At 34.9% G+C, this 27,655-nt stretch overlaps 2 protein-coding genes across 2 annotated transcripts; one reads left to right on the top strand and one right to left on the bottom strand.

Annotated features, from left to right (window-relative positions):
- Window positions 1-31: 31 nt before the first annotated feature.
- LOC133325372 (beta-galactosidase) lies at window positions 32-5,530 on the top strand. The gene is made up of 6 exons (XM_061534144.1): window positions 32-112; window positions 2,364-2,536; window positions 2,594-2,744; window positions 3,833-4,175; window positions 4,238-4,385; window positions 4,444-5,530. The coding sequence occupies exons 1-6, from the start codon at window positions 32-34 to the stop codon at window positions 5,528-5,530; spliced, it is 1,983 nt and encodes a 660-aa protein (XP_061390128.1).
- Window positions 5,531-11,747: 6,217 nt separating this feature from the next.
- LOC133325373 (uncharacterized) lies at window positions 11,748-27,534 on the bottom strand. The gene is made up of 9 exons (XM_061534145.1): window positions 27,351-27,534; window positions 27,133-27,288; window positions 23,857-24,052; window positions 17,882-18,326; window positions 17,453-17,555; window positions 16,888-17,391; window positions 16,121-16,833; window positions 15,180-16,054; window positions 11,748-11,895 (listed from the first exon to the last, which is right to left on the bottom strand). Exons 1-9 carry the CDS (start codon window positions 27,532-27,534, stop codon window positions 11,748-11,750), a joined length of 3,324 nt encoding a protein of 1,107 aa, XP_061390129.1.
- Between the last annotated feature and the right edge of the window lie 121 nt (window positions 27,535-27,655).

The following is a 27,655-nucleotide window of genomic DNA, read 5'->3' on the forward strand; positions in this document are numbered from 1 at the left end:
TATGAAAGTCCAATGCAGAGACGTTGTAACCATGGTGGTGTCTGGTCTAGCGGCGGCATTAATTGTTGTCATCCTCGGCAGTTTTATTTTACGTTATACCGGGGCAGATGAAGTAAGTGGAGGACGAACAGTTTGGACGAAGTAGCCAAGCAGGCCGTTTTGAGAAACTAGGCCGTGAAATTTATATCTGTTTTTTAAATAGCTAGTTTGCAAATAGTGTTTGTAGTGTAAAGTGCGGTTGTCTTGTGTGCGGATTTTTTTCGTTTGCTATCGGAATCTCAATGTCATAAAGAGATTTCCATAAATTATTTGTTTTCGATTTAAAAATAAGTGCAATCAAATCATAACAAAATATGGTAGGCAAATGAATTCATAGTTAAGTTTCGAAAGTCGGAATAACTTTTTGAAAATTTAACACAGGAAAGAATATTTTGTATGTGAATCAAAAGTGCCTACGACGAAGTTTGTTTGCGATTTCATAATTTATGCTACAAGATAATATGAAAAGTTGGGAAGAAGAATCGAACCATCAAAGTTGATATTGCAAATTACAAATTATTAGATAGAGATCTAGATATCTTCGATTTATAGGAGAATATATAACAGTTGGAAAACCTTTTAAAGGTTTACCTTCTATGGAATCTCTAAAAATCTTCAATATATATCCCAATTATGAAAGAATGTTTGTAAATAAGAAAACGTATGTGAAATATCTTCTACTTATAGACGTGTACCTTTAGTGATAAATATATCGATCCGCAATCGATTTAAATATCCGTCGTGTCCTTTGTTAAAGTACCAGTGATAAATATCTAAATCCGACTGTGATAATAAAATTGATAAACAGTCTAATCTGCAACTAATCAAAGAACCGTCGTAGATCTTTGCCAATAAGAAATACGCATCGATTCAAGGGATTGTCGTGAACCTTTGGTGATAAAAGTGAAAAATATTTTGATCCACAATTTAAAAAACCGTAGTGGGCCTTTGACGATAAAAGTGATAAGTATTTAGATCCGCATCGATTTAATGAGTAGTGGCGGATTCCAAGAACACACGATCGTTCATTAAATTTCTTGGTGATTCTTTAAAATATCCGCGTTTTGAAAAAATTCTTTAAAAATCCGCGTTTTGAAATATTTTTTAAAATTCTATAGCTTGAAAAATTCTTAAAAAAAAATCGCGTTTTGAAATAATTTTTTTTTAAAAAATCGAAAGGGTGGAAAAATTCTGTAAAAAAATCCACGTTTTGAAATATTTTTTAAAAACTCAAGGCTTGAAAAATTCTTTAAAACAATTCACGTTTTTAAATAACTCGAAGGCTTCAAAAATTCTTTAAAAAAATTCTCGTTTGTTAATTTTTTTTTTGGAAATTAAAAAATTCTTGAGAAAAAGTCTTTAAAAAACCACGTCTTCATAGGTACTTGTTTAGTCCTTGATACTTTAAAAATTTTCTTCCAAATATCCTGTGTTCTATAGAGTCCACCTGAAGGCCTTTAGGTGACTTCTCAAAGGTATTTCATCCTATGGAAGACCTCCATACACCAATATTTTTACATTTTACAAACTTTTCGATTTTTCTAGTAATCCTGCTACGGCTCATATAAAATCTCGGACAATTTATTTTTCTTTGTATAAACACCTGTGGATTTAGAATTTTTATAGCCTTTTATTTGATTTATAAATTTTGAAATGTTTCTTGGGTTTTAACAAGGTAATCTCCTTTTAGGGTTTGACAGTAAATTGCAGCAATTAACTCTTTATTATTATTTTCAGATGACGTTTTTGAGTATTTGCTACCCCAAATGCAGTGATGATAAGATAATTGGCCCTGATGGGGCGATATTGGCCATCAAAACACAAACTAGAGACAACAAGAAACAAAACAAGGCACTTGATTTAGAAACGTCTAGCAGGTGAATAATCTAGGTGCATGGAGACAATGGTCTTGGGGGGTCTTGAAAAAATGTATTTAAAAACAACAAATTTGGGAGTTTTTAAAACAGTTTTGGAGTGCTAGAGTTTTGGGTCATATACTATTCAAATCGCTTTAAATAATTCCCCTCGAAGGTACCATTATGACTGAATTCTTAAGAATACTGTCTGCTATTAAAATGTTATCGTTTTAGAATCGAGGAGAAATTTTCCACAGGTCAATATATATTTTATTCAGGTTGCTCCTTAAAGAAAAGGCCTAGTTTCCCAAGAAGTATTTTTCCAAGCGTCTTTTTTCTGTTTTTTAATGATTTCCACTTCTTATATTTTATTTATTTAATAAATAAATTATATTTTCAAATATTTTTCATCATTATTCCTTTCCATATTTATTTCATATTTTTTTAATTTTTTTGATTATCTTCCAGGAAGTCCTGAAGAAGCCCAGTTTTACAGTTGATCATGTGGCGAACACATTTCTGCTGGATGGCGAACCATTTCAATATATTTCTGGATCATTTCATTATTTCCGCGCCCATCCCAGGGCATGGCAAAAACGTTTGAGGACAATGAAGGCAGCTGGTTTGAATGTAATTGATACGTAAGTAAAACATAATTCAAATAGGAAATTATTTTAATTACATGAACACCTTTTCAGTTATGTCGAATGGTCTCTACACAATCCCCATGATGGTGTATATGAATGGTCGAAGATTGCCAATGTGGAGAGGTTTTTGGAATTGGCCCAGGCCGAGGGATTCTATGTGATTTTAAGGCCAGGTCCCTATATATGTGCTGAAAGGGATAATGTGAGTAAAATATATAGGTTTAAGGTTTCAAACGTTCTTGAAATAATAAGTTTATAGAATCCAGGACCAAGGCTTCACGGGTACTTGAACACATTATTAAAAATATCAAAGCCGAGGGCTCCAAAGATCCTTGAAAAAATCCCAGAAAAGGCTGTCTTTTGTCTTGAAAAAAAAAATAATTAAAAAAAGATGAAATTTCAAATTCAGAAATTTTTGACTTTGTTCCTTGAAAAAGAACGTACAAAATAGCTTTGAAAAATCTTAAAATTCGGCCTTTGGTCCTTGGAAAATAAAATTTTTTTAATTATAATCTGGCTTTGGTTCTCGAAAAATATTCCTAGAAAAAGTCACGCCTAAGGCTCCATGGGTCCTTCAATAAAAAAGGGCTGAATTTGGTCCTTATAAAAATAAAACATAGAAAAAACCGATTTTGACACTTAAAAAAAAAATCCTAAAAAATCAACTCCTTAGGTTGTATTCGGTCTTTGAAAGAAATTATTAAAAAAAACAGGCCTAAGGCTTCTTAGGGCTCCACAGTTCCTTCAAAAAAATCCCAAAAAACGTACCTATGGTCCTCAAAAAAATAATTTAAAAAAGATGACTTTTGTCGTCGAAAAATATTCCTTAAAAATCCACGCCTAAGGCTTATTCAAAAAATCCGAAAAAGACTGTCTTTGGTTTTTTGAAAAAATAGTTCTTAAAAAAAGCCTACTTTGGTCCTTGAAAAAATTCCCAAAGAAATTCCCACGCCTAAGGCTGCCTTTGGTCCTTGAAAAAAAAAATATTATTAGAAAAAATCGATTTTGGTCATTGAAAAAAATCTTAAAAAATCAACGCCTAAGGCTCTGCTTGTTATCAAAAAATATTCCTATAAACCCACACCTAAGGTTCCACAGGTTCTTCAGAAAAAACCTAAAAAGGCTGACTTTGGTTCTTGAAAAAATAATTTAAAAACTGGCTTTTGTCCTGAAAAAAATCCTAAAAATCCAAGCCTACTCCTTTAAAAATGTCTAAAAATCAGACCCAGTAATTTTTTTCTTTTTGGCTTCTCATTCTAACCTCACTTTCTTTTATTTTTTATTTTCTAGGGTGGCCTACCCCATTGGCTGTTTACCAAATACCCCGGCATACAATTGCGTACCAATGATGCCAATTACACACACGAAGTTGCGGTTTGGTATTCCAAATTAATGCCACGCATGGAACGTTTCCTACGCGGCAATGGAGGTCCCATTATAATGGTGCAGGTGGAAAATGAATATGGGGCATTCCATGCTTGTGATCATGACTATTTAAATTGGCTAAGGGATGAGACCTTGAAATATGTTCATGATAAGGCACTGCTGTTTACAACGGATATACCAAATGATCGCATAAAGTGTGGTAAAATTGAGGGCGTGTTTGCCACAACGGATTTTGGATTTGAAAGGGGTAAATAGGGAGGCATTAAAATTTGGAATATTATTAATTTTTATTTTGGTTTTAATTTTCAGTTGTTGAAATGGATAATTTGTGGAAGATCTTGAGATCGGTACAGCCGACTGGACCTTTGGTAAATTCAGAATTCTATCCTGGTTGGTTGACCCATTGGCAGGAGGAAAATCAAAGGCGGGATCCCAAATTGGTGGCTGAAGGTTTTAGGTTAGTTTACAAACCTAATTTGAAATATAAGTTTTTATAAATTGTTCTTCCTTTTCAGAAAACTCCTCGAAGCCAAGGTCAATGTCAATTTCTACATGTTCTTTGGTGGCACCAATTTTGGTTTCACTGCCGGTGCCAATAATTTTGGTGACACGAAATATACCCCCGACATAACCTCCTATGATTATGATGCCGTTATGGATGAAATGGGCAATGTAACGAAGAAATACGAAATGATACGCGATGTCATTAAAGAATTCCGAGAAATACCCAAAGTTGAGGTGATCCAAGAACAAGCATTTGCCTATGGTCGGGTTGAAATGTCACCCGTTATGAATTTACTATCATCAGAGGCCCGGGCCATTTTGGCCAAGGGCAAAACTCGTAGCTCTCTAAAACCCATGACCTTTGAAGAATTGGATCAATATTCGGGACTGATACTCTATGAAACAAATCTAAGTGGTATTGTGGCGGGTCAGTCATATGTTTTGACTTTGAACGATTTGAGAGATCGTGCCTTGGTTTATATTGATCAACAATTTAAGGGTATTTTATCCAGGCAAAATGCCAAATATTCCCTAACCTTAAATGATTTGAGAGATTCCAAACTGCAGCTGCTTGTAGAGAATCAGGGACGCATTAATTTCGACATTGCCAATGATACCAAGGGTATACTGGGAGCTGTGACTATACAACCCCTCAATGCCGATAAGGTTTTAATACTAAACGATTGGTTGAATACCGCTTTTCCCTTGGAGGAACCCGAGGTTACAGATATCTGGACGGGGGTGCAAAATAATAGTTTGACATTTATGGAAAATGACACAAGTGGTGTGCTAGATCATGGCCCAATTATTTATTATGGGGAATTTATTGTCACTCAAGAACATCACACCTATTTGAATCCCACGGGCTGGGGTAAAGGTGTTGCCTTTGTAAATGGTTTTAATATTGGTCGTTATTGGCCAGTGGCAGGGCCCCAAATAACTCTATATGTTCCTCAGGAGATTTTACATAAAGGACGTAACTCTTTGGTCTTGATTGAATATCAGCAAACCAATCGTGCAGATGTGAATAGTAAACCGTATATTACACTTGATGACACCGCACAATTGGATGCCAAGCCTCAAGAGCAGAGGGTCTAATGAAATACCATTTGTATTAATTGTTTTTGTTATTAATTAAGGAATTTTATTAAATAATTATAAAATAAAAATAATAACGTCTGAATTAAAAAATGTTAACTCCCATGTTTTATTAGAACATATTTTTTAAGGATAAATTTAACTAACTTAAAACTTTTTTTAATGAATTAAGAAGGCTTGGTTTTATTAAAACTTTTTTTAAGGACTTAAGAAGGCTTGGTTTTATTAAAAAATATTTTTAAGGGCCAAAACAAGGCGTAAATTTATTAAAAAATATTTTTAAGGGCCCACATAAGGCGTGGCCTCATTAAATATATTTTGTTTTAATTTCGGAACAAATGCACTTTACGGACACCTCTCAGATAATTTTGAAATTTTTACCATAGGTAGCCCTTCTGATGCCGATTATAGCAACATACATTTTTTCGGGGGGAAATCAGTACTTCCCAAGGGCCAAAGTTCAAAAAATACCCCCACTTTTTATTAAATATATTTAAGAATACCACTCCGAAACGTTTAAATTTTTTACAGCACATAGTCCTTTTGAAGCTGATTACAACCACATAATTTTTTTTTTTTTTGGTGAGAACTTCGTACTTCCGGAAATATGGAGTATCAAAATGTAATAAAAACCTACATTTCATACCCTTACTTATTATCCGACAACAAATTGAGTTATGAGAACAAAATTGTCTTTAAATTTCAATTTTTTCTGAATAGCCGGCCTTCGGCCGGGGATTTAAGACTTTCTCCTATGGACAGGTGGAAAATTGGGCTACGCGAGCAGAATTCTCTTTTAAATTCAATTTTTTCTAAATAGCCGGCCGGGGATTTAAGACATTCTCCTATATATCCGGAAGTACGAAGTTTCCCCCAAAAAAATTATGTGGTTGTAATCAGCTCCAAAAGGACTATGTGCTGTAAAAAATAAACGTATCGGAGTGGTATTCTTAAATATGTTCAATAAAAAGTGGGGGTATTTTTTGAACTTTGGAACCCCATATCTCGGGAAGTACTGATTTCCCCCCGAAAAAACGTATGTTGCTGTAATCAGCATCAGAAGGACTACCTATGATAAACATTTCAAAATGATCTGAGAGGTGTCCGTAAAGTGCATTTAAGCCTTAATTTCCTTATTATTTGGCCCAAAAAAGTAAGTTTTCCAACTCTTTCTAAGCTGATATTCTCCCCTAATAAATTAAATGACAATTTTTTGCTTTTAACATTAACATTTAATTAAATTAATTGTTTAAAACATAACCTCTGCTACGATAAATGTTATTTTAAAACGCTTTACCTTTAAATAAGAACTAATTAAAAACCGCTAAATAGGGCAACACTGATTGATTAGCACTTGTTGTTTTAATTGATGACACTTGTCCGTCTGACATTAATCAAACAGGGCGCACTTTTTATCTCGTTACGTTCGGTTGTGTTCTAAAAGTTGTGGTTTATTTTTTTAATTAAAAAACCAAATTCGTTTATTGACTTATTGTAAAATGTTAATTAATTGCTATTTAATAATATTAACAAAAAATATTTATCAAAAGTTATTATTTAATGCATTAATTTCCAATTTGAATTTGTTGTGGTGCTTTGAAGGAAAGAAAGTCATATGCATTGTTGTTGTTTTGCAAGCCATATAATTGAGCATGCTTTCCCAAAGTGTCATAAGTTGAGTGAACAAGTGAGAGTGCATCTCAGAGAAATGCAGGTGTGAGAGGCAAGGGGTTGTGATGGGGTTTAACAAAGAGAGAAAATTCCTTTGAGAATCAGTGGGAAATTATGAATTAATACAAATAAAATAAATTATATTTAAGTAATATAATAAAACTAAACTAAAACTAATAAAAAAATTTACTAAAAGCATTAAAATATATATAAATTGTGAATATGAAATAAATTTAATAAAAAAACATCAACAATGTAGTTTTAACATCACTACAATAACTGTTAACAAAACCGATGTCAACCTGTATGTCTGTCATTAATCAATCAATCAGTGCGCGTTTTTTACATGGTCATGCTCGGTTTTGCATTTCCATTGTGTGCATAAAGTAATTCATAGTTTATTTTATACTAAAAATTTGTTATAATTATTGAAAAGTGTTTTTTATTAATGATTTAGTAAAATTAACAAATAATTTTTATAAGAAATTATTTAATAATTTATTGAGATCCACTGTGAATTTATGGTGCATTAAAAAGTAAGCTACGTATATTGCTGACTTACAGAACTATTGGTTGAAGAGACATGCTTAGTTTAGCAGAAATGCGTTTTTGTAAGAATAAATAAAAACATTGGCATGATTTTTAAAACAGTATTTTCATAAAATATTTGAATACGAAAAATGTAAATGTTGAACAAATTTCGATATAGTTATTAAATATTAACCTTCAGCTAATTACAAAAATATCCTTAACTACTCCTCCCTGTAACTCATATTTATGGAAAAATTTTTAATTATTATTAAATAAAAAAAAAAACAAAATAATCTTCACTTTTCAAAATATTTTTTCTGGGAAAACCAAAAATCGGAAAACATTTTTAAGTAGTCTAAAAACCGCTACATGGACAACATTGAGCAAAACTTGTCGTTCTAATTGATGACATCTGCCTGTCTGGTTGACATTAATCAATCAGTTTGTGCATTTTATTTAACAAAATAACAATTTAATTTCGAAGCGAAGTGTGTTAATAAAATAAAGTATATCTATATAATATATGAAGTACATTCCCTAAAAATATAATAAAAGAACATGTAAAAAATATATAAATTAAAATTTACTAACGATTTTTAAAATATTTAATCAATTAATTGTTTATCAATCAGTCTGCACTACAATAACTGTCATCCAATCAAATTAACCTACTTTAATAAAAACATCCACGTTAAATCGTGTAAAAACCGCAACATAGACAACATTGATCAACACTTGTCGTTCTAATTGATGACATCTCTCTGTCTGTGTGACATTCATTAATCAATCAGTTCGCGCATTTCATCTCGTTGTGGTCAGTTCTGCATTTCGGTTGCGTGCTCAAAGAAATTGTTAAAATTAAAACATTAAAAAACAATTATATGTGTGATGAGTGTTATTTATTAAATATTTCATGAAACAAATAAATTTTATTCCCTGGAAGTTATTAAAATTCTAAATTAATCACTTTGCAATGTGAATTTGTGGTGCATCAAAGAAAAACATGCTTATGCATTGTTGTTGCCCTTTTCGTTGTTTTGTTTACATTTCGCGAGTGGTGTGTTCGTTCGTGCATGCATGTGAGCCAGAGAGATGATCACAGGGAACAACAGTGTGAGAGAATGACAGAGACTTGAAATGCTTTATCAAGGAAAAATGGCATTTGTGATTGAAAGAAAACAATTAATCGGGAATTTATTAAGTAAAAATAATAATTAAAGTAATTGGAGAAATATTTAATAAAATTAAGAATAATTAAATTGTGGTATAATTAAATTTATTAATAAAAACAACATTGAAAAATAAAGAAAATATATGTGTGGAAGAACCTCTGAATTTATTCACTTGGCTGTCAAAGTGATTTCTTAAGAGAGAGAGAGAGTGAGAGCGGCTTTGTGATAGACATGTTTAATTTAACATACGTTGACCAATAAGAATAAGAAATTGTAAAAAATAATAATTCGGCTTGGATTGAAAGCTAAAATATAAATTTAAAATTTTATTAAATAATAAAAGGTTTTGTGATTTAAAAAAAAACAACAACATTGGAAAATAACAAAGTAAAAATAAGAACAATATTAATGTCTTTTATTTTTGGCGAGTGTGTGATCGAACTTGCCTCCAAAGTGGTGTGTTGATGTCATAAGAGAGAGAGAGAGAAAGAGAATGAGATTGACTACATCATAGAACGGTAGTGTGATAGACATGTTTAATTTAACAAACGTGGAGTAATAGAGGGGAACTTCTTTAAAAAATTATTCTGCATTTTATCGAACAATTGATTTCAACAAAATGGTAAGTTTTATTGCATTGATATTTTTATTTATTTTCTTTATTACAAATATTGTTTTCTGGTTTTTGGTATGCTGCTTCTTACTTCATTATATCTATTACGTTATAAATTGTTTTTTTTGTGTTTTATTTGCTTATTGTAAAAATGCTATGTAAATGCGTTTGATTACTAAATATTGTCCAATATAAAACATAATAATAGTAAGTCGATAAATATTTATATTTATAGTAAGGGTTGATGTTTGTGTGTGTGTGTGGAAGAAAGGGAATATCCTTAATGGGCTAAGAGAAAATTGATTTTTCATTAACTTTACAAATTTGGTTTCAAACTCATAGATACTCCTCAGGGATTTGGAAAATATTTTTTTCATGTTATATCTCTGAAAATTTTGAATTTTTCCCTATGGAAATTTTATATTTCCATTCAAAATTGGTGTCTTATTAAGATTTAGTTTTCAAATCACTTTCAAAAATTTCAATGTTTTTTGGTTTGTGTATAATATTTTTATATAGGTGTGTTTAAGGATCTTAGTTATATTGTTTTTTTTTTTTTGCTTTTTATAAGATGTTGTTTTTATTTATTATTTTTATATTTTCAATATTTGTGTCTTATTATAAATATAAGTAAATATAAATGTCTAGCCTAATCAAAGTGATAATAATAGATTACTTATATGTATATTTAAATTTCAACAAAATTCTGTATAAAAAATATACAAAATTGAAAAAACAAATTGGGAATGTTGTAAGAAAAAAATATATATTTAAAACAACTTAGTATATATGTATGTGTGTATTTGTTTAAATATAATTTAAATTTTAATTTAAATTTAATGATTACAGGTAAATATATATTGTATGTCTTTATGATACAAATAATATGGGTTGTATATATGTTCGTTTGTTTTGTTTATATATAATGAGAACTATATTCATATTAAGGGGAATATTTTGTTTATGCGAGAATTCAAAAAAAAAAAAAATAAATAATAATAAATAAATAATTTAAATGGATTAAAAAATGGAGAATTTTTAATAAACGATAAAAAATTAATTTTTAGACCAGGGCGTGGCGTGAATTTTTTAAAATAGATATTGTGAGGGCCAAAACTTGGTGTGGACTTTTTAAAGAATTAGTTTAAAGGACCAACACAAGGCGTGGATTTTTTAAACAATATTTTTAAAGGACCAACACAAGGAGTGGATTTTTTAAACAATATTTTTAAAGGACCAACACTAAAACATTTTTTGTTGACCAGCGCAGAGCGTGGATTCCTTAAAAAAGTATTTTTTTTTTTATTAAAAATAAGAAATAAATTTGTTTTAATAATTTTATTGAATTTTCCATAAACAAAAAAATATTTCCCTATATGAAAATTGTTCTATTTATAACAGAAGATGAGTATTTGATGATAGATAAAAATTAGATAAATTTACAAAAGTGGGTTTCTTTGCAAAGATTGTTTTGCTGTTAGAATTAAAAATAAATAATATTTGGTTTTCTTAATTTCATAAATAATTTATATATAAATAATATATAACAAAATATATCAACTAATGATATGAATTAAATATCTAAATAATTACATGCCAATGTGGGAATATTTGTTTTTTTATTAATTTTATGGAATGGTAGATTCAACAAATGAAGAGAAGAATGAAGATCAAGGGAGGAGGTGTTAGGTGCCCACATAATCACTGATAACTCCATGATATTTTGTTACCCTAATCTCCATATTGATTCACCACAAGCTATAACAAAACGGCGCCCTTGATCTTCCATCCTCCTTCTCATTTGTTTACAATTACAGATAATGTTCGGTTGTGTGTGTGTTTTTTTTGGGGGGCTGGCTCAGCAGAATTTTTTAATCTTTTTTTCTTCTTCATATTATTTTGAGGTAGTTCTTATCGGTTTTACAACAAAACAAAAACAAAATAATTTGAACAAAATTCTAAACAAAAACTATTTTAAAATTGTTGTCGGGGTCTATATTAAATTTTGATTTGTAGTTGTTGTTATCTGTAATTTTGTTTTTAAGCCTTGGCCGTACAAAAATTGTTTTTTGCTTGTTTCATATCAAAATTTTGTTTTATACACAAAAAATATCTATATGTATATGTAATTCTTATATAATTCTATATATACCATAAATAATTTTTAGCCTTTGTAAAAGGTTTTGCTTTGGTGTGGGTGTGTCTTTTTTTCTGCAGTATTTTATTTCTCTTAGGCAGTGTTTGTTGAACCATTCGAATCGGCATTACAAAATTTATCCGCCATCAGGGCTAAAACTTTCTCCAATTTCGAGTGACGATCATCGGCAGTGGCTGTGGCACCCTTGCTACCCCATAGGAATTTGATGTGGAATTCGGTTCTGCAAAAACAAGAAAAAAATTAGATATATTTTTTTGAAAAATGGCGTGGATTTTTGAAGGACCTACACAAGGCGTGGTTTTTTTAAAGAATATTTTTTCAAGGACCTATATAAGGCGTGAATATTTTAAATAATATTTTTTCCAAGAACCTATAGAAGGCCTGGATCTTTTAAATAATATTTTTTTAAGGACCTAAATAAGGAGTGGGTGGCTTATGGGATGATGGATACCAAGCAACGGCTCTGATTGGCTCTAACATGGCGGAGTCCAGGCTTATGTTGGTCCCTCTTTCATCTCAATTGTGGATACTGACCTCCCTGCGATGTCACCTGTGGTAGCTATTTTCATCACCCGTTGAAATAGTGAGCTAATATGTGCCGCGTGTTCTCCCATAAGAACTATAAAAAATGGGTTGAGGCGTCGGGTTAGTTGCCCACACTCGAAAAACCCCTCCTAATATGAAAAAGCAAAGAAAATGAAAACCAAACCGTTTTAATGTTGACGACCCCCGCAAACATATAAAGGGCCACGATCTGCGAATCTGCACTTGGTATGTGCGCACGTTGTACAGAAAAGGCGCAGTTTTCGCTTTGGCGGATGCGCTCAAGAAGTACAAAGCCGATATTATTGCCTTACAGGAAATGCGATGGAAAGGGACAGGCGTAAGTAAATCAGACGATTACGCACTGTATTATAGCTGCCATGAAACGAGACATGAATTTGGCTGCGAATTGATGGTTAATAGGAGAATAAAAGACCTCGTCTCCTCACTCCCGTAGATGAGCGAATTGCTATAATCCGTATAAAAGCGAAGTTCTTCTACATCAGTCTTATTTGCTCCCATGCTCCAACCGAAGACAAAGATGAGCAGACCAAAGACATATTTTATGAGCGCGCCTAGAAACAGCATATGATCGCTGTTCTGGCCATGGCGTTAAAATTCTGCTAGGAGAAATCAGAAGCGAAAATATCTTTGGCCCCACCGTCGGAAAATTCAGCCTCCATGAGAAACATCAGACAACGGTATGAGGTTGATTGACTTCGCGGCAGCCAAAAACATGGTAGTTAGCAGCACCAGATTCAAGCATCTCGATATACACAAGGCCACCTGGATTTCTTCTGATCAAGCAACGAGAAATCCAATTGATCATGTTGTGATAGACGGACATGGTCAATTTGTGTGTTTAGACGTTCGATCGATACGAGGAGCAAATATCGATTCAGACCATTACCTTGTGGCAGCCAAGGTTCGCACCCGTCTTAATGTAGCAGGAAAGGTGCGATCTAATGTAACACGGAAACTCGACGTCGAAAAGTTGCAACCACAACAGGTAGCAGAGGCCTACTCCGCTCAAATTACCCAACTGTTTGACGAAAGCACCCCTTGTCCCGATAATCATATAGAAGCACAATGGAAGAGATTTGCCCACTCCTTACAAACTGCAGCAAAAGCAACACTTGGGTACCAAAAACCACCATCAAGAAATCCGTGGTACGATCATGAGTGTCGTAATGCTAGTGATGTGAAAAACGCAGGGCAACCCCGCAGACAACAGCAACACGTAATGTGATGGAGAATTATCGGTAGAAAAGGAGAGAGAAGAATCGTGTTTTCAGAAAAAAGAAGAAAGAAAAAGAAAACCGTGAGCGTGAGCAAATCGAGATGTACATGAGCCAGAATGAAGTCCTTAAACGGGTAAAAAACCAAACCGAAGGCTTTGGTGCAGGCACATCCTCCTGTAGAGATGAAGAAGGAAACCTGGTGACAGATATAGACAGCGTGCTGAGGATCTGGAAGGAACTATTCAAGTCTGGTGGTTAGATGGTGGTAAGGAGCATGCACCAGCTGATTAGTATAATTTGGCTAGAGGAATGTATGCCCAATGATTGGAACATCAGCATCCTGTGTCCCGTGCACAAAAAAAGGAGACAATACCATATGTGCCAACTTTAGAGGAATAAGTCTCCTTCCCAGCGTACTGTGTGAACGACTGAAGCCAATGGTCAATGACATTATTGGACTATACCAATGCGGCTTCAGACCTGACAAATCCACCATTGACCAGATTTTCTCGCTGCGCACTCGTCGACTATAAAGCCGCATTCTACAGCCCTATCCGTTCAGAGGTGTTTAAAGCCATGTTTGCGTTTGGCATTCCTGCGAAATTAATACGGCTATGCAGGATAACATTAACTGGTGCAAGATCAGCAGTTAAAGTCGGAAAGGCCCTCTCGAAGCCCATTAATACCGAACGAGGATTCAGACAAGGTGACAGTTTGTCGTGTGATATTTTAAACATCCTGCTGGAAAAGGTCATACGAGAGGCAAATGTGAACAAAAATGGCACTCTGTACACCAAACAACACATGTTACTAGCCTACGCCGATGACATCGACATAATGGGTCGAACACTGAGAGCGGTAACAGCCACCTTTGAACAAATTGAGAAGGAGTCTACCAAAGTGGGTCTGGCAGTAAACGGCGAGAAGACCAAGCTGATGGTATCAACGCGCAAGACGTCCAGTAGACTCGGACCAACTGTGGAACTTGAGAACTACAGCTTCGAGGTAGTTAAAGATTTTATATACCTTTTTACCGCCATAAACAAAAACGAATGACATCAGTTTTGAAATTCGGAGAAGGATTGTGATGGCCAACCGATGCTACTATGGTCTAAGTAAGCTGTTTAGAAACAAGGCCACCTCCCGCCAGACTAAACTCACACTCCGCAAGACGCTGATACTACCCGTGCTGTTATATGGTTCTGAAGCAAGCAGATGAGGCAGCTCTTGGGCTGTTTGAAAGAAAAATTCTCCGAAAGATCTATAGCCTGATCTGCGTCGACGGGAATATCGGCGTCGAGTGAACAACGAGCTTTACAATTTATACGCGGACATCGACATAGTCAGACGTATTAAGTTGCAGCGACTACGGTGGCTAGGCCATGTTCTGCGAATGAATGAGAATGTCCCAGCTCAAAAGGCTTATAAAAGCGAGCCCATTGATGGTTCCTGTAAAAAACAACATCTTGGAACGTGGTCTTTCAAATTGGAGGAAATGCGCACAAGACCGACGCGCTAGGAAATCTTTTTTAAGAACGGCTCGGCTCGTCTTCATAGACTCCCTTTAGCTCGTCTATATATACATCCCTCTACATATCTATTGAGCTTCCCTTCAGTTCGGCTATAGATAATCCACTTTTCTAGCCTTTAGAAGTTCTACTTAAAAATTTCTATAAGAACCTCCCCTGAAGTTTTTGTTTTCCGATTTCATTTCACTTACCTAAACGCATCACTTAACAGCTCATCCATCCTCGATATCGATTCCTCCAACATAATCTTGGCATTCTTTCGATACAATTTCAGACTATTCAAGAAATTCCGCGACGAATCCAAATGGGCATAATTAATATACATTCCAAAATCATCGGCCTTACTCTCCCACGATGTGATACACATAGTATATAGCGACGATTTCTCTGTCGAGCTGTTGAAATTCAAAATATCCATTACCGAACGATCCTTCAGCAAAGCATAGAGCAGGACATAAGGAACTGTTGTATTGGGTGCCTGAGGATTGGAACATTCATTCATGCTAATCAATGTGGGCCGGAGTTTCGCCTCAAACATAAACGCATCATCGGTATATTTTTGACGCAAAAGATGCCAAGCGGAATCTAGTTTTTGAATTTGAGGCATACACAGGCCCAGCATAATCGATGAGAATCCAAAGAGATTACCCAATGCCGTCTTAGTTTCCACTGCCACTTGTATCCATTTGCTAAGCAATTCGGCACGATCCAAATCCGTTTGACAGGTGAGAATGGTAACGGCCACCATCAGCTTCAAGCATTGGGTACGTTCAATTAAATCTTGGCGGAATATTTTACCCTGGGGCAGGGTCAGCAGCTCCAGGCCACAGCAGTCTAAATTGTTACGTTTGTCATTTGCATTTTGAGTTTCCGCTTCGGCCAGCGAAGCTGTGGGAGCTTCTATTAGTAGGCCAATATCAATTCGGGTAATGTGTTCGGCCAACATTTTGGGTCCAGTTTCGAGTAGCATCATTTTAAAGGTATTCAAAGCATCACCATCCAAAGGGCGATTTTCCACAGAGGGTAGCAGAAGAGTGCTGAAATTCTCTACATCGAATTTGGAGACCTGGAAAGGGGAAACACATTTATTAAAAATTTCTTACTGCGAAGATGGGACCTCCCCAAGACTTACCGGCTTATATTCTGGAATCTGTAAAGTAAACAGCAAATCCTCTGCCGCCTGAACATCAAATTCACTCAAACTCTTCAGGGTGGCCGATGATGCGGAGCTGCTCATAAATCGTGGATTTTTTATTATAACCCCACGATGCATTATGAATTCATTCATATCGCCCGGCATAGAATCTCCCGAACCATTACCGGAATCTGAACCACTCAACTGATATATGCCAGCCATACCTCCACCCTGCCTCTGCAAGGGATATTGTTGATCCAATATAACCCCACCACCTCCACCCACATCTTTGGGTAACCTTGCCAAGCTGCTGATGCTTCCCCCACCATTATTGCGATTGGGTTTTGGTGGTGGACTTGGTGGTTTCTCTGGCAGTTCGGGGATCTTACTTATCTCCAAACTCGAGAACATATTCGCCGAGGCATCCACATTAAAATCTCTAGCCAGACTAGAGGTACGATTCAGATTACCACGGAAACTATTGGTGGCTGGTCGTGGCAAGGAATGTGTGGTAAATTTGGCATGTGGATGCTCCCCCACATCGCCCATGGTACAACGGGCAATGGTTTGGAAACCATTTGCCGGAATTTTGCCATGGATACTCAAGTTCTCCAAGTGGTTATGTAGCTGGACACCTCCTCCCCCATCATTTGGTGAACCACAGCCGCTATTGCTTTTCTCCAATTGATTGAATCGCCTGACAGCCATGGCTTCCGAACGATAACCATGTTGCGAATTCTGATGCAGATGACTCATGGAACCACCACCATTTGTGGAGAACCCATTTTCTCCATTACTCGAAGCTCCGCCCTGGATCATACCATCTGCACTGTTACCAGCTTCGGCATTTTTGATATTCGATACCACAATGGCTTGGGCTGGGGTCAGACTTTGAGAACGCTGCTTCTTAGAGGGTAACCGGGGAGCTGGATAGATTTTATTTCGTGGTGGTGAAGACATGGGACTATCGGGTTGCTTCGCCATGTGGCCTCCCCCGCCACCAATAGAGGTGGGTAGTGACTGTTGATGCTGTAAAATGTTATGGGACTGCTGTTGTTGTTGCTGCTGGGCATTCATTGGCGTGCCGGTGAAACGGAATCCTGCATTGGCTGCCAATGGTGAGTTAAGGGGACTGACACCCCTTAGACCGGCCAACATTTGGGAGTGCAAATGATTGCCCACAATTTTATGGCCATAAAATGAGAGAGGATAATGCCGGTTGCAAGGATACTGGATGCGAGCCCCCGAGGCCAAGGATATGGGTTTTCCTGGAGGGTGAAACATAGTTTTAATAATTTTTGAAATATTTATCAAACCTGAGGAACTTACCCGATCCCACATAGAATGTGATGAGATCTGGAATTGCATCAAATGCATCCTCTTCGAATTGGTATTGGACCCTCTCATAAACTGTTTCCGGTTGGACCAATATCTGGAAAAAAGGTTGTGGATTTTTTAGATATTATTTTTTAGGGTCTCCACACAAGGCGTGGATTTTTGAAAAATATTTTTCTGATTTTTTTTTTTTTGAAAATAGTTCTTTGTGAGGACTACCCATGAAAAATCTTCAAATTTATGCAACCTCACACATCCACACCCTGTAATTAGTTCTTATCTCAAAATATGTGCCATATCTCTGTTCAGGATTATTTCAATCTTCTTCCATTAAGAAAATCCCTTTCATATTTTCCCATCCCCCTCTCTCTCTGTTTATTGTTTGGTTACTGTTGTGCCATTCCGAACACACATAAAACTCACCTTATTGATAACAAAGTGTAGAACAGATGTTTTAGTGCGGCACGTTAGTACATAATTATCCGGCTGTGAGGTACAATCTCTTATCAGAAAATCTCCTTCACGCTGTACAATCTCTTCGGCACGCTGTCGTGGCAATGGACCATGATACCAGGCATGGGAACGTAAATCTCGCGAATCCAAACTTAGTTCCCATTCAAGGGCTTTTTTCAATGCCATAACCTCTTGTTGTTCGTTGGTGGGTGGCAGGGTGGCACCAATCAGCGATGATGTTTGGCTAAAGGAACCGGTATTGCCACCTCCGCCGCCGACGCCTGATGAAGAGGATTCATTATCCATGTTGGCTGTTGATGGAGTTGTCGTGGTCGTTGTATTTTGAATGGAGTCTTCTGGTTTTGTTTCCACCTTGTCGGAACTGGTGCTGTTGCGACGTCTTAGTTCTTCATAACTGAAAACAATTTTGGGAAAAAAATATACGGGTTATATTTTTTTTTTGCAAAGGGATTCAGGTTTTATATTATTTTTAATTATTTTAAATTCAATTTTAATTTTAAATAAATTTTTTTCACTTCATATTCCTTAAAAATCTATTCTGCTCCATATGTATCTACCACACACTTCAAAAAGGACTTTGCTTACTTCTGTTTTCAATCTTCAAAATTTTGCACAATTCACTTCATTTTTATTGGCGAAAATTCACTCCTTCACTTCTTGGAATTTCAAAATTATTTTTTCCAATTTTTTAAAAATATTTCCCCTTTTTAATTTAAAAAAACTCCGTACATTTCACTTTTTTCACGCCCGGCCCAGCCCAAGAAATTTCCTTTTTTAACTTCGATAATTTTTTCCTGTATGTTCAGCTTCTTCTTCTTCATCGACAATTTCTTCTCTTGTGATTCTCTTCCACATTAAAAGCCGTATCCATTTGTTACTCTTTTTGTAACGTATTCTTTTTTGCACTACACCAACAACAAAAACACCACCGTACGATAACCGTAATATCAGCGCTGAGGAATTGTGTCCTGCAGAACATGCATTTTCAATCTGTTTTTATTCTCCAATAGCACGGAGTTGCTGTTCAGATATTGTATTTTGGTTTTCCATCTGACTCACACACACCAGCACACTCTCATACATCTGAACACAACAACAGTTGCATAAAAAGGACATTACACTCCCTTATTGTCAAAGAATGCAGGGAACATTACATTTACGAGGGTGGGTAAGAAAAGTGCAAGGGGAAAAAAGGTCGGGATGTAACAACGATTTGTTAATATCGAAACATAAATATTTCCAATTTTTTAATTATTATGGACAGATTTTTCTCTTTTTTAAAAGTCTTTAGTTTCCTAGAGAACGCGGCTCCTGGTTGCGGATAGGAGGACGGTGGATTGATCATAACCAGGAGGTTGTTGAAGAATATGATCAGTTATTTACATGTGGTGTCAATTAGTGCCTTTTATTCAATCATCCATCTACATCGTTCTGTTCATTGTCCAAATAACTGATGTGTACTAATGAACGAGTAAACTAAAGGGAACTATGGAACTAACTGAATGAACTAGTTCATTTTACGGTACCGTTTCAGGAAGGATTGCACCCAGTTCTGGCTACAAGTCAGCTTCCGTCAGCAACCTACGATCGTGAACAAACTTTTAGAGGCGCCTTCGAATACATATTCCAAGTTGGAAAATGGAGGCGAATCTGACATAACCGTATATGTATGTTGGAGGAGTGAAAAGGCAGACAAGATGAAAAAAGAAGTGACTAAGGACATTGTCAAGCCCACGACAGGAAATAAACAATTATCTGTGGCACAAAAGCGGAAACTGAACAGGATGAATCGGAGAAATAAGAAATACTTTCCCTTTTTTCCTCGGAAGCGGCTAAGAGGAGTATGTATGTTAGAGCAGACGAACATCAAACTGCAATGAAGCAAAATAGCTTTCAGTCGTCGGATATGAAGAGCTGACCAAACCTAAAGAACTCTATGACGATTGAAATAAAGGCTACAGTATCAAAAAACTAGGCAACCTCGTAGTGGACTCCCAAAGGAACAGCCCGACTTCAAGAAGTGAAAGTTAAAACCGAGCACTACAAAGACGAAGGTTGCTAAGCAGTGATCGACGAGATACCCTATTGATATGTTCAGCTAAAAACTAAAAAGAAGCAATTACATCGAGCGCAGAGACCGAAACCCATGATTATAAACCTGTTCTTCCCTCCATTTCCTCGAGGAACAGGCGCATAACAAAACTGAATATGAATATGAGCTTCCCGCTGTCGGATATGAAAATTCATTGATAGTATCAAAAAGACGATCGTAGCCGTAACGTCTGGGAATCTCAAAATAAACCACCGGACTTTACAATTTATCTGAAGGTAACCAGGAATCAGGGCGAGCATTGCTACGCAGAGATCGATGAGAAGAGTTTGTCCGGCAAGGAGATTCACAGATAGGTTTTGAGTGTGCTCAACTTGCATAAAGGGAGCCATATTGATCTGTTTAGCTGTGAATTCAAGGGGACTGCCAAGATCACGACAAGAAAGAAGCAGTTATATAGAATGCAAATGCGAAAGCTGGCTATGTCGAACCAGAGAAAGGTTTCCGGAAGACCAAACCCGCTAGGAAGAATAAGTGCTTCATGTCGTCGGACAATTGTCATGCCAATGACAATAGAGATTATCTCGAGAATTCATTGACTGAGGCTGGTAGTACTGGCTATAGTATCAAGAAGGCGATGACAGCTTCAGAATCTTTCAAGCGCCTGGTTATCCCAATAGAAACCATCGAACTTTACGAAATTGGAAGGTGACAAAGAATAAGGGTAAGGAACCGGCATCTTAGGCGTAGGTGCTATAAAGTCTTGCTATGTTGAAGTCTTGATTCTATTGAACTAAACATTGCTAGTGAAGAAGTGGGAACTATTCCAAAGGAAGAGAACGATGAGAGACTCTCCTTATGGGAGACGTATGGTGCATGGAGATCCACAAAGAGGTGTTGGATGCGGTCAACCTGTTAATTTAAAAGGAACTATTAGATTCTATAGTTTGAAACGGTGACAAACATTAAAGCCGTGGGAAAGTTAGTGGCTAGCATTATCTTCGCAGGTGAGACAAACTCAGCGATTTCACGTACGGTCAGAATTTATGCTAGAAGTCGTTGGTCTACTGAACTGAACACTGCTATTGAGGAATTGAGAAATCGTCCAAAGGAAGGAGACCGAAGAAAGGACTCTCCTTGTTGTGGGCTTGTCTTCTTCATTGTCTCCATTGTCTTCTTCAAAATTTGAATAAAAGGTGTGGAGAAGAAGGAAACCGCAAAAAGCAACCAGGGAGAAATACTTAGCCAGAAAAGTGATGGTGCCGATGATAAGATAACCGACACTCAAGAAGTCCGTTTGAAGTAGGGCAATAAAAACCTAAAAAATAATCAAAATGGGTCCGAATGTGAACATACTACTCGAAGAAGATTATGCACATCAAGAACTCGAAACCCCAAGGTATATCCACTTCGGTTGGAGAATGTGTTTAGGACTCTCAAAATAGCCATAATGGGGCTATGCACAAAGATGGATCGGTACCATTAGTTCACGTTTGGGTATAGCTTCGGGATGGTAGCTATACCAGCGTATAGCAACGCTGCTCTTGGATGCTTTGGCAACTTCTTGGGATCATGATACCTTTCAGTGAACTTATACGTCATTAATAGGCCCACTTGACCCGTTAAGTACTGATCAATAATCATCAAAAAGTCTTGGTTATTCGTTGGCCAGATCATCTTCCTCGTGTACAATTCAGTGATGTCTGTATCATAATTGTAATCTGTGGTGAATTGTATCCCCTCAATGTTAATCATTATCAAAAACTATAGGAGGAGTAATTGGCCTAAATGTATAGTTCATTCAAAGTTCGTGGCAATCGGTAATTGTAGATTGATTGTAAGTTATAATGGTTTGAGGTACGGGCTGACACATATATCTAGATCGATTCAGCTAGACGATAGTTATAAATAAAATGTGGGTCTAAGACAAGCATGCTCGGCCATACACGCTACCCTAACTCAGTTACGCTCACCAACACTTACGCTCAATTTTGTTATGCCCACCACTGGTCTAAGACTAATTGTTCGTGGCGTTAAAAACTCTAGGGCTCCCAGAAGAACAGGAGAATCTTCTCTAATATCAAGAAGTAATTTCCGCTTTTTTTTGTGCTGAATAGGAATTAAGATCGGCATCTTATTATTTATTCCGATCATTCGTTTATAAGTTAGAGTGGCCTATTATAGTTAGTGTAAAGTTAAGGGACTATGGAGAGCCTGTATCTTGAGTCGGAAAGGGGATATGATGTTTGTTTTAAGTAGTTAAGGGACGGACTGATACACATATCTAGATCGATTCAGATAGTCGATCGTAATTTTAAAAATTGTTGGGACTCTTAAAAGAACATGAGAATCTTTTCATATATCAAGAAGCGATTCTCTCTTATTTTTTAGCCGAATAGGAAATAAGACCACCGTCTTATTATTTATTACGAATTATTAGTTTATAATTAGAGTGGCCTATTTTAGTTAGAGTGCAGTTAGGATACTATGAATAGTTAGTTAGGATAGTAAGGATATAATGTAGATATCGATTTTGTTTTAAGTAGTTCGGGATATTTTGAGGTCTGATCTAGGACTTTTCTATATTCAGAGAAAGTCTTATAGGTTATTTATTGTCTACAGAAGACCCGCGGGTTCTTATTTAACCTATATAAGACCAAAAGGTCTCATTTTGGTATATGAAAGACCTAAGCCGTTTTTATGGCCCATAGGCGGAAAATTTTAATTTATTGTAGAAAATACAAAATTCTTAAGTGAATGTGACATTATGTCAATTCCTTAGATATTCACTTTGACAGCAAATTCATTCATTGATGCTTCTTTAAAGTCTCATATCCTTAACCATTTCTTAAATTACCCCTCGTATATCTACATTACAGATGAGTAAATTCTTGCTACAGCAGAGCCTTGTTGAAATTTCAACCCTCAAGTTCTATGTCATAGCATCTATGGTATTCATTTTGGTTGATTGCACTTTTGCCGGATAAATAACACAAACAAATTACAGAGAGAGAGAGAGAGTGGGATTAAAATAACGGCTCTCTCTTTCATTGCATTATTTTCTTTCTCTCTCTCTTTTTGTTCCACAAAGGAGCCAGAGAGAGAAAAAAACAACGGTGTATGTAACAGTTTTTTCCCTCCGAGGCATGCGCAAATCTTTTGTTATGACTTTTCATCACCGATAGTCCCACCATCAACAAATGATGACTGACAGGCTGGTGGACGGACACGGTGGTGTGTGTTTAATGGTTTCTTTGGATTTTTGTTGTTGTTGCTGTCATATTTTGTTGTAATACGGGTCGGTCCTGCGTTCCTTTAAAATGCAACATTATTTACAACTCAATGAGTTGTCAAGTGTGTCGTCGTCCATCAGCCGTTGTTTTTGTTTGAAAATTTGAAATTGTTTCTTTAGAATGTAATGATCCTCTGCAGGGTAAGAAACAAAAAAATAATGGATACTAATCTATGGATGGATGAATTGTAGTTTTTTGTATTACACTGAGAAGGAAGAGGAGGGAGTGACAACCAATGGGTAATGTTTGATATTTTAAGGATTCTTTGAGTGTCGGGGTTTTTGTTTTTTAAGTGGAGGGCTCTCTGATCTGGTGAAGGTATCATGTGAGGACAATTGATGTCTTAGAGTAAAAGGAATTAGGTAAATTTTGATTTTTTTAAAAATAGTTTCTTGAGGATCACATATAAGCGCGATTTAAAGGGAAATATTTTTACCGATCAGCTCTAAGAGTAGATACAAATATGAAAATTCAAAAAAAAATTGGTTTAACGGTTATGAGCCTGAAATTTTCTCAAATATTTTTATGGACCCCTATAAGCGTGTATTTTTTATGGAAAAATCCTAATAGTGTTTACTCACATTATATCCGCCTCACCAAATGTAAATCTCCTCTTTTCCTCTGGACTATTAACCTTGGGCCGATTCTCTTTTTTGGAATTTCGCAAAATCGATTTATCCAAATCTGGTTCCAAAATGCTACCGCGTGACATGCGAATGGCCGGACATGAATTCTTACGTTTCAATTGAAGTGGCGATGAACTACTGTTGCGAGAAGCTGAAAATAAGAACAACAAAAGCCAATTACAGATACCAGTGGTAAGATAAATTTGTTTATAGATTATAAACCGTTCGCTGGAACGCTCGCCTCGCAAATACCCCTAATTGTAATGATTAAATAAAATGTAAAAAAATACTATTTGTATAATAATAGGTTGCCAACGTCTCAGAGCTTTGGATCTATATAATATAGGGGAAATCATGCGGAATCCGGAATATTTTTTAGTGTCAACAACAAGGCGTGGATTTTTTAAAAAATATTTTTTAGAATCTATAACAAGGCGTGGATTTAAAAAAAATAGAATCTGCAACAAGGCGTGGATTTAAAAAAATAGAATCTGCAACAAGGCGTGGATTTAAAAAAAATAGAATCTGCAACAAGGCGTGGATTTAAAAAAAAATATTTTTTAAAATCTACAACAAGGCGTTGATTTAAAAAAAAAAATATTTTTTAGAATCTACAACAAGGCGTGGCCTATCGATAGCACTTTTAAAAATATTTTGAAAAAATAATAGCGTAGGCCTTTACATGGTAAGGCTTGGAGTAGGCATTTACTTGGTTTACTATTTGAAAAAATCCACGCCTTGGAGTAGACCTTTACTTGGTTTACTATTTGAAAAAATCCATGCCTTGGAGTAGACCTTTAAATCCGCGTCTTGTGTTAGGCCTTGAAAAAATATTCTTTAAAAAATCCACGCCTTGAAAAAATATTCTTTAAAAAATCCACGCCTTGAAAAAATATTCTTTAAAAAATCCACGCCTTGAAAAAATATTCTTTAAAAAATCCACGCCTTGAAAAAATATTCTTTAAAAAATCCACGCCTTGAAAAAATATTCTTTAAAAAATCCACGCCTTGAAAAAATATTCTTTAAAAAATCCACGCCTTGAAAAAATATTCTTTAAAAAATCCACGCCTTGAAAAAATATTCTTTAAAAAATCCACGCCTTGAAAAAATATTCTTTAAAAAATCCACGCCTTGAAAAAATATTCTTTAAAAAATCCACGCCTTGAAAAAATATTCTTTAAAAAATCCACGCCTTGAAAAAATATTCTTTAAAAAATCCACGCCTTGAAAAAATATTCTTTAAAAAATCCACGCCTTGAAAAAATATTCTTTAAAAAATCCACGCCTTGAAAAAATATTCTTTAAAAAATCCACGCCTTGAAAAAATATTCTTTAAAAAATCCACGCCTTGAAAAAATATTCTTTAAAAAATCCACGCCTTGAAAAAATATTCTTTAAAAAATCCACGCCTTGAAAAAATATTCTTTAAAAAATCCACGCCTTGAAAAAATATTCTTTAAAAAATCCACGCCTTGAAAAAATATTCTTTAAAAAATCCACGCCTTGAAAAAATATTCTTTAAAAAATCCACGCCTTGAAAAAATATTCTTTAAAAAATCCACGCCTTGAAAAAATATTCTTTAAAAAATCCACGCCTTGAAAAAATATTCTTTAAAAAATCCACGCCTTGAAAAAATATTCTTTAAAAAATCCACGCCTTGAAAAAATATTCTTTAAAAAATCCACGCCTTGAAAAAATATTCTTTAAAAAATCCACGCCTTGAAAAAATATTCTTTAAAAAATCCACGCCTTGAAAAAATATTCTTTAAAAAATCCACGCCTTTAAAAAAAAATATTCTTTAAAAAATCCACGCCTTGAAAAAATATTCTTTAAAAAATCCACGCCTTGAAAAAATATTCTTTAAAAAATCCACGCCTTGAAAAAATATTCTTTAAAAAATCCACGCCTTGAAAAAATATTCTTTAAAAAATCCACGCCTTGAAAAAATATTCTTTAAAAAATCCACGCCTTGAAAAAATATTCTTTAAAAAATCCACGCCTTGAAAAAATATTCTTTAAAAAATCCACGCCTTGAAAAAATATTCTTTAAAAAATCCACGCCTTGAAAAAATATTCTTTAAAAAATCCACGCCTTGAAAAAATATTCTTTAAAAAATCCACGCCTTGAAAAAATATTCTTTAAAAAATCCACGCCTTGAAAAAATATTCTTTAAAAAATCCACGCCTTGAAAAAATATTCTTTAAAAAATCCACGCCTTGAAAAAATATTCTTTAAAAAATCCACGCCTTGAAAAAATATTCTTTAAAAAATCCACGCCTTGAAAAAATATTCTTTAAAAAATCCACGCCTTGAAAAAATATTCTTTAAAAAATCCACGCCTTGAAAAAATATTCTTTAAAAAATCCACGCCTTGAAAAAATATTCTTTAAAAAATCCACGCCTTGAAAAAATATTCTTTAAAAAATCCACGCCTTGAAAAAATATTCTTTAAAAAATCCACGCCTTGAAAAAATATTCTTTAAAAAATCCACGCCTTGAAAAAATATTCTTTAAAAAATCCACGCCTTGAAAAAATATTCTTTAAAAAATCCACGCCTTGAAAAAATATTCTTTAAAAAATCCACGCCTTGAAAAAATATTCTTTAAAAAATCCACGCCTTGAAAAATTAATTTTAAAAAATCCACGCCTTGAAAAAATATTCTTTAAAAAATCCACGCCTTGAAAAAATATTCTTTAAAAAATCCACGCCTTGAAAAAATATTTTTAAAAAATCCACGCCTTGAAAAAATATTTTTAAAAAATCCACGCCTTGAAAAAATATTTTTAAAAAATCCACGCCTTGAAAAAATATTTTTAAAAAATCCACGCCTTGAAAAAATATTCTTTAAAAAAACCACGCCTTGAAAAAATATTCTTTAAAAAATCCACGCCTTGAAAAAATATTCTTTAAAAAATCCACGCCTCGAAAAAAAATGTTTTAAAAAAATCCACGCCTTGAAAAAATATTCTTTAAAAATCCACGCCTCGAAAAAAAATGTTTTAAAAAAATCCACGCCTTGAAAAAATGTTTTAAAAAAATCCACGCCTTGAAAAAATGTTTTAAAAAAATCCACGCCTTGAAAAAATGTTTTAAAAAAATCCACGCCTTAAAAAATATTTTAAAAAAATCTACGCCTTGAAAAAATATTTTTAAAAAAATCCACGCCTTGAAAAAATATTTTTTAAAACATCCACGTCTTGAAAAAATATTTTTTAAAAATCTTACCTTCAATATTCACCGACTGCCTTCGTTTGGCCTGCACTCTTACCAAACTCGACAACATTTTCGAACGATGTTCGCCGCTGCGTACCCCCATTTCTTTGAGCTCGGCATCATCTAAATCCATTAAATCATCTACACAGGAGTAGGCCTGAAAAATATCTAAAACACACACACAACTATAAACAGAACACCCCATTAGAAAATTCACACTCCGGACCCACTTTCATATTCCCTCAAATCGAGCAAATCCAACCATTCCGATATTGGCATTTTCGAATTAAAAACAGTCATTGTTTTGGCATCCCGATTGCGACGCGTCGAGGAGTAACGAAAACTCCAATACATGCTACCCCGTCGCTGTGGTATACATTTGGCATCGAAATTGCGGGTCTGCACATTGCCCATTTTTGGGGGCTTTGTTTGTTTTTATTTTTCTTTTCGTAAAGAAATGTTCACGATTTTCGTTTAGGCGCCGCCACAGCAGCTTCACATTTATTACAAATTTGTATTTCACTATTTTTCTTAT

This window comes from Musca vetustissima, unplaced genomic scaffold, assembly GCF_032173495.1.
Source record: "Musca vetustissima isolate MV318-11 ecotype Yass unplaced genomic scaffold, APGP_CSIRO_Mvet_v1 utg1286, whole genome shotgun sequence".
NCBI classification, from domain to species: Eukaryota; Metazoa; Arthropoda; class Insecta; order Diptera; family Muscidae; genus Musca; species Musca vetustissima.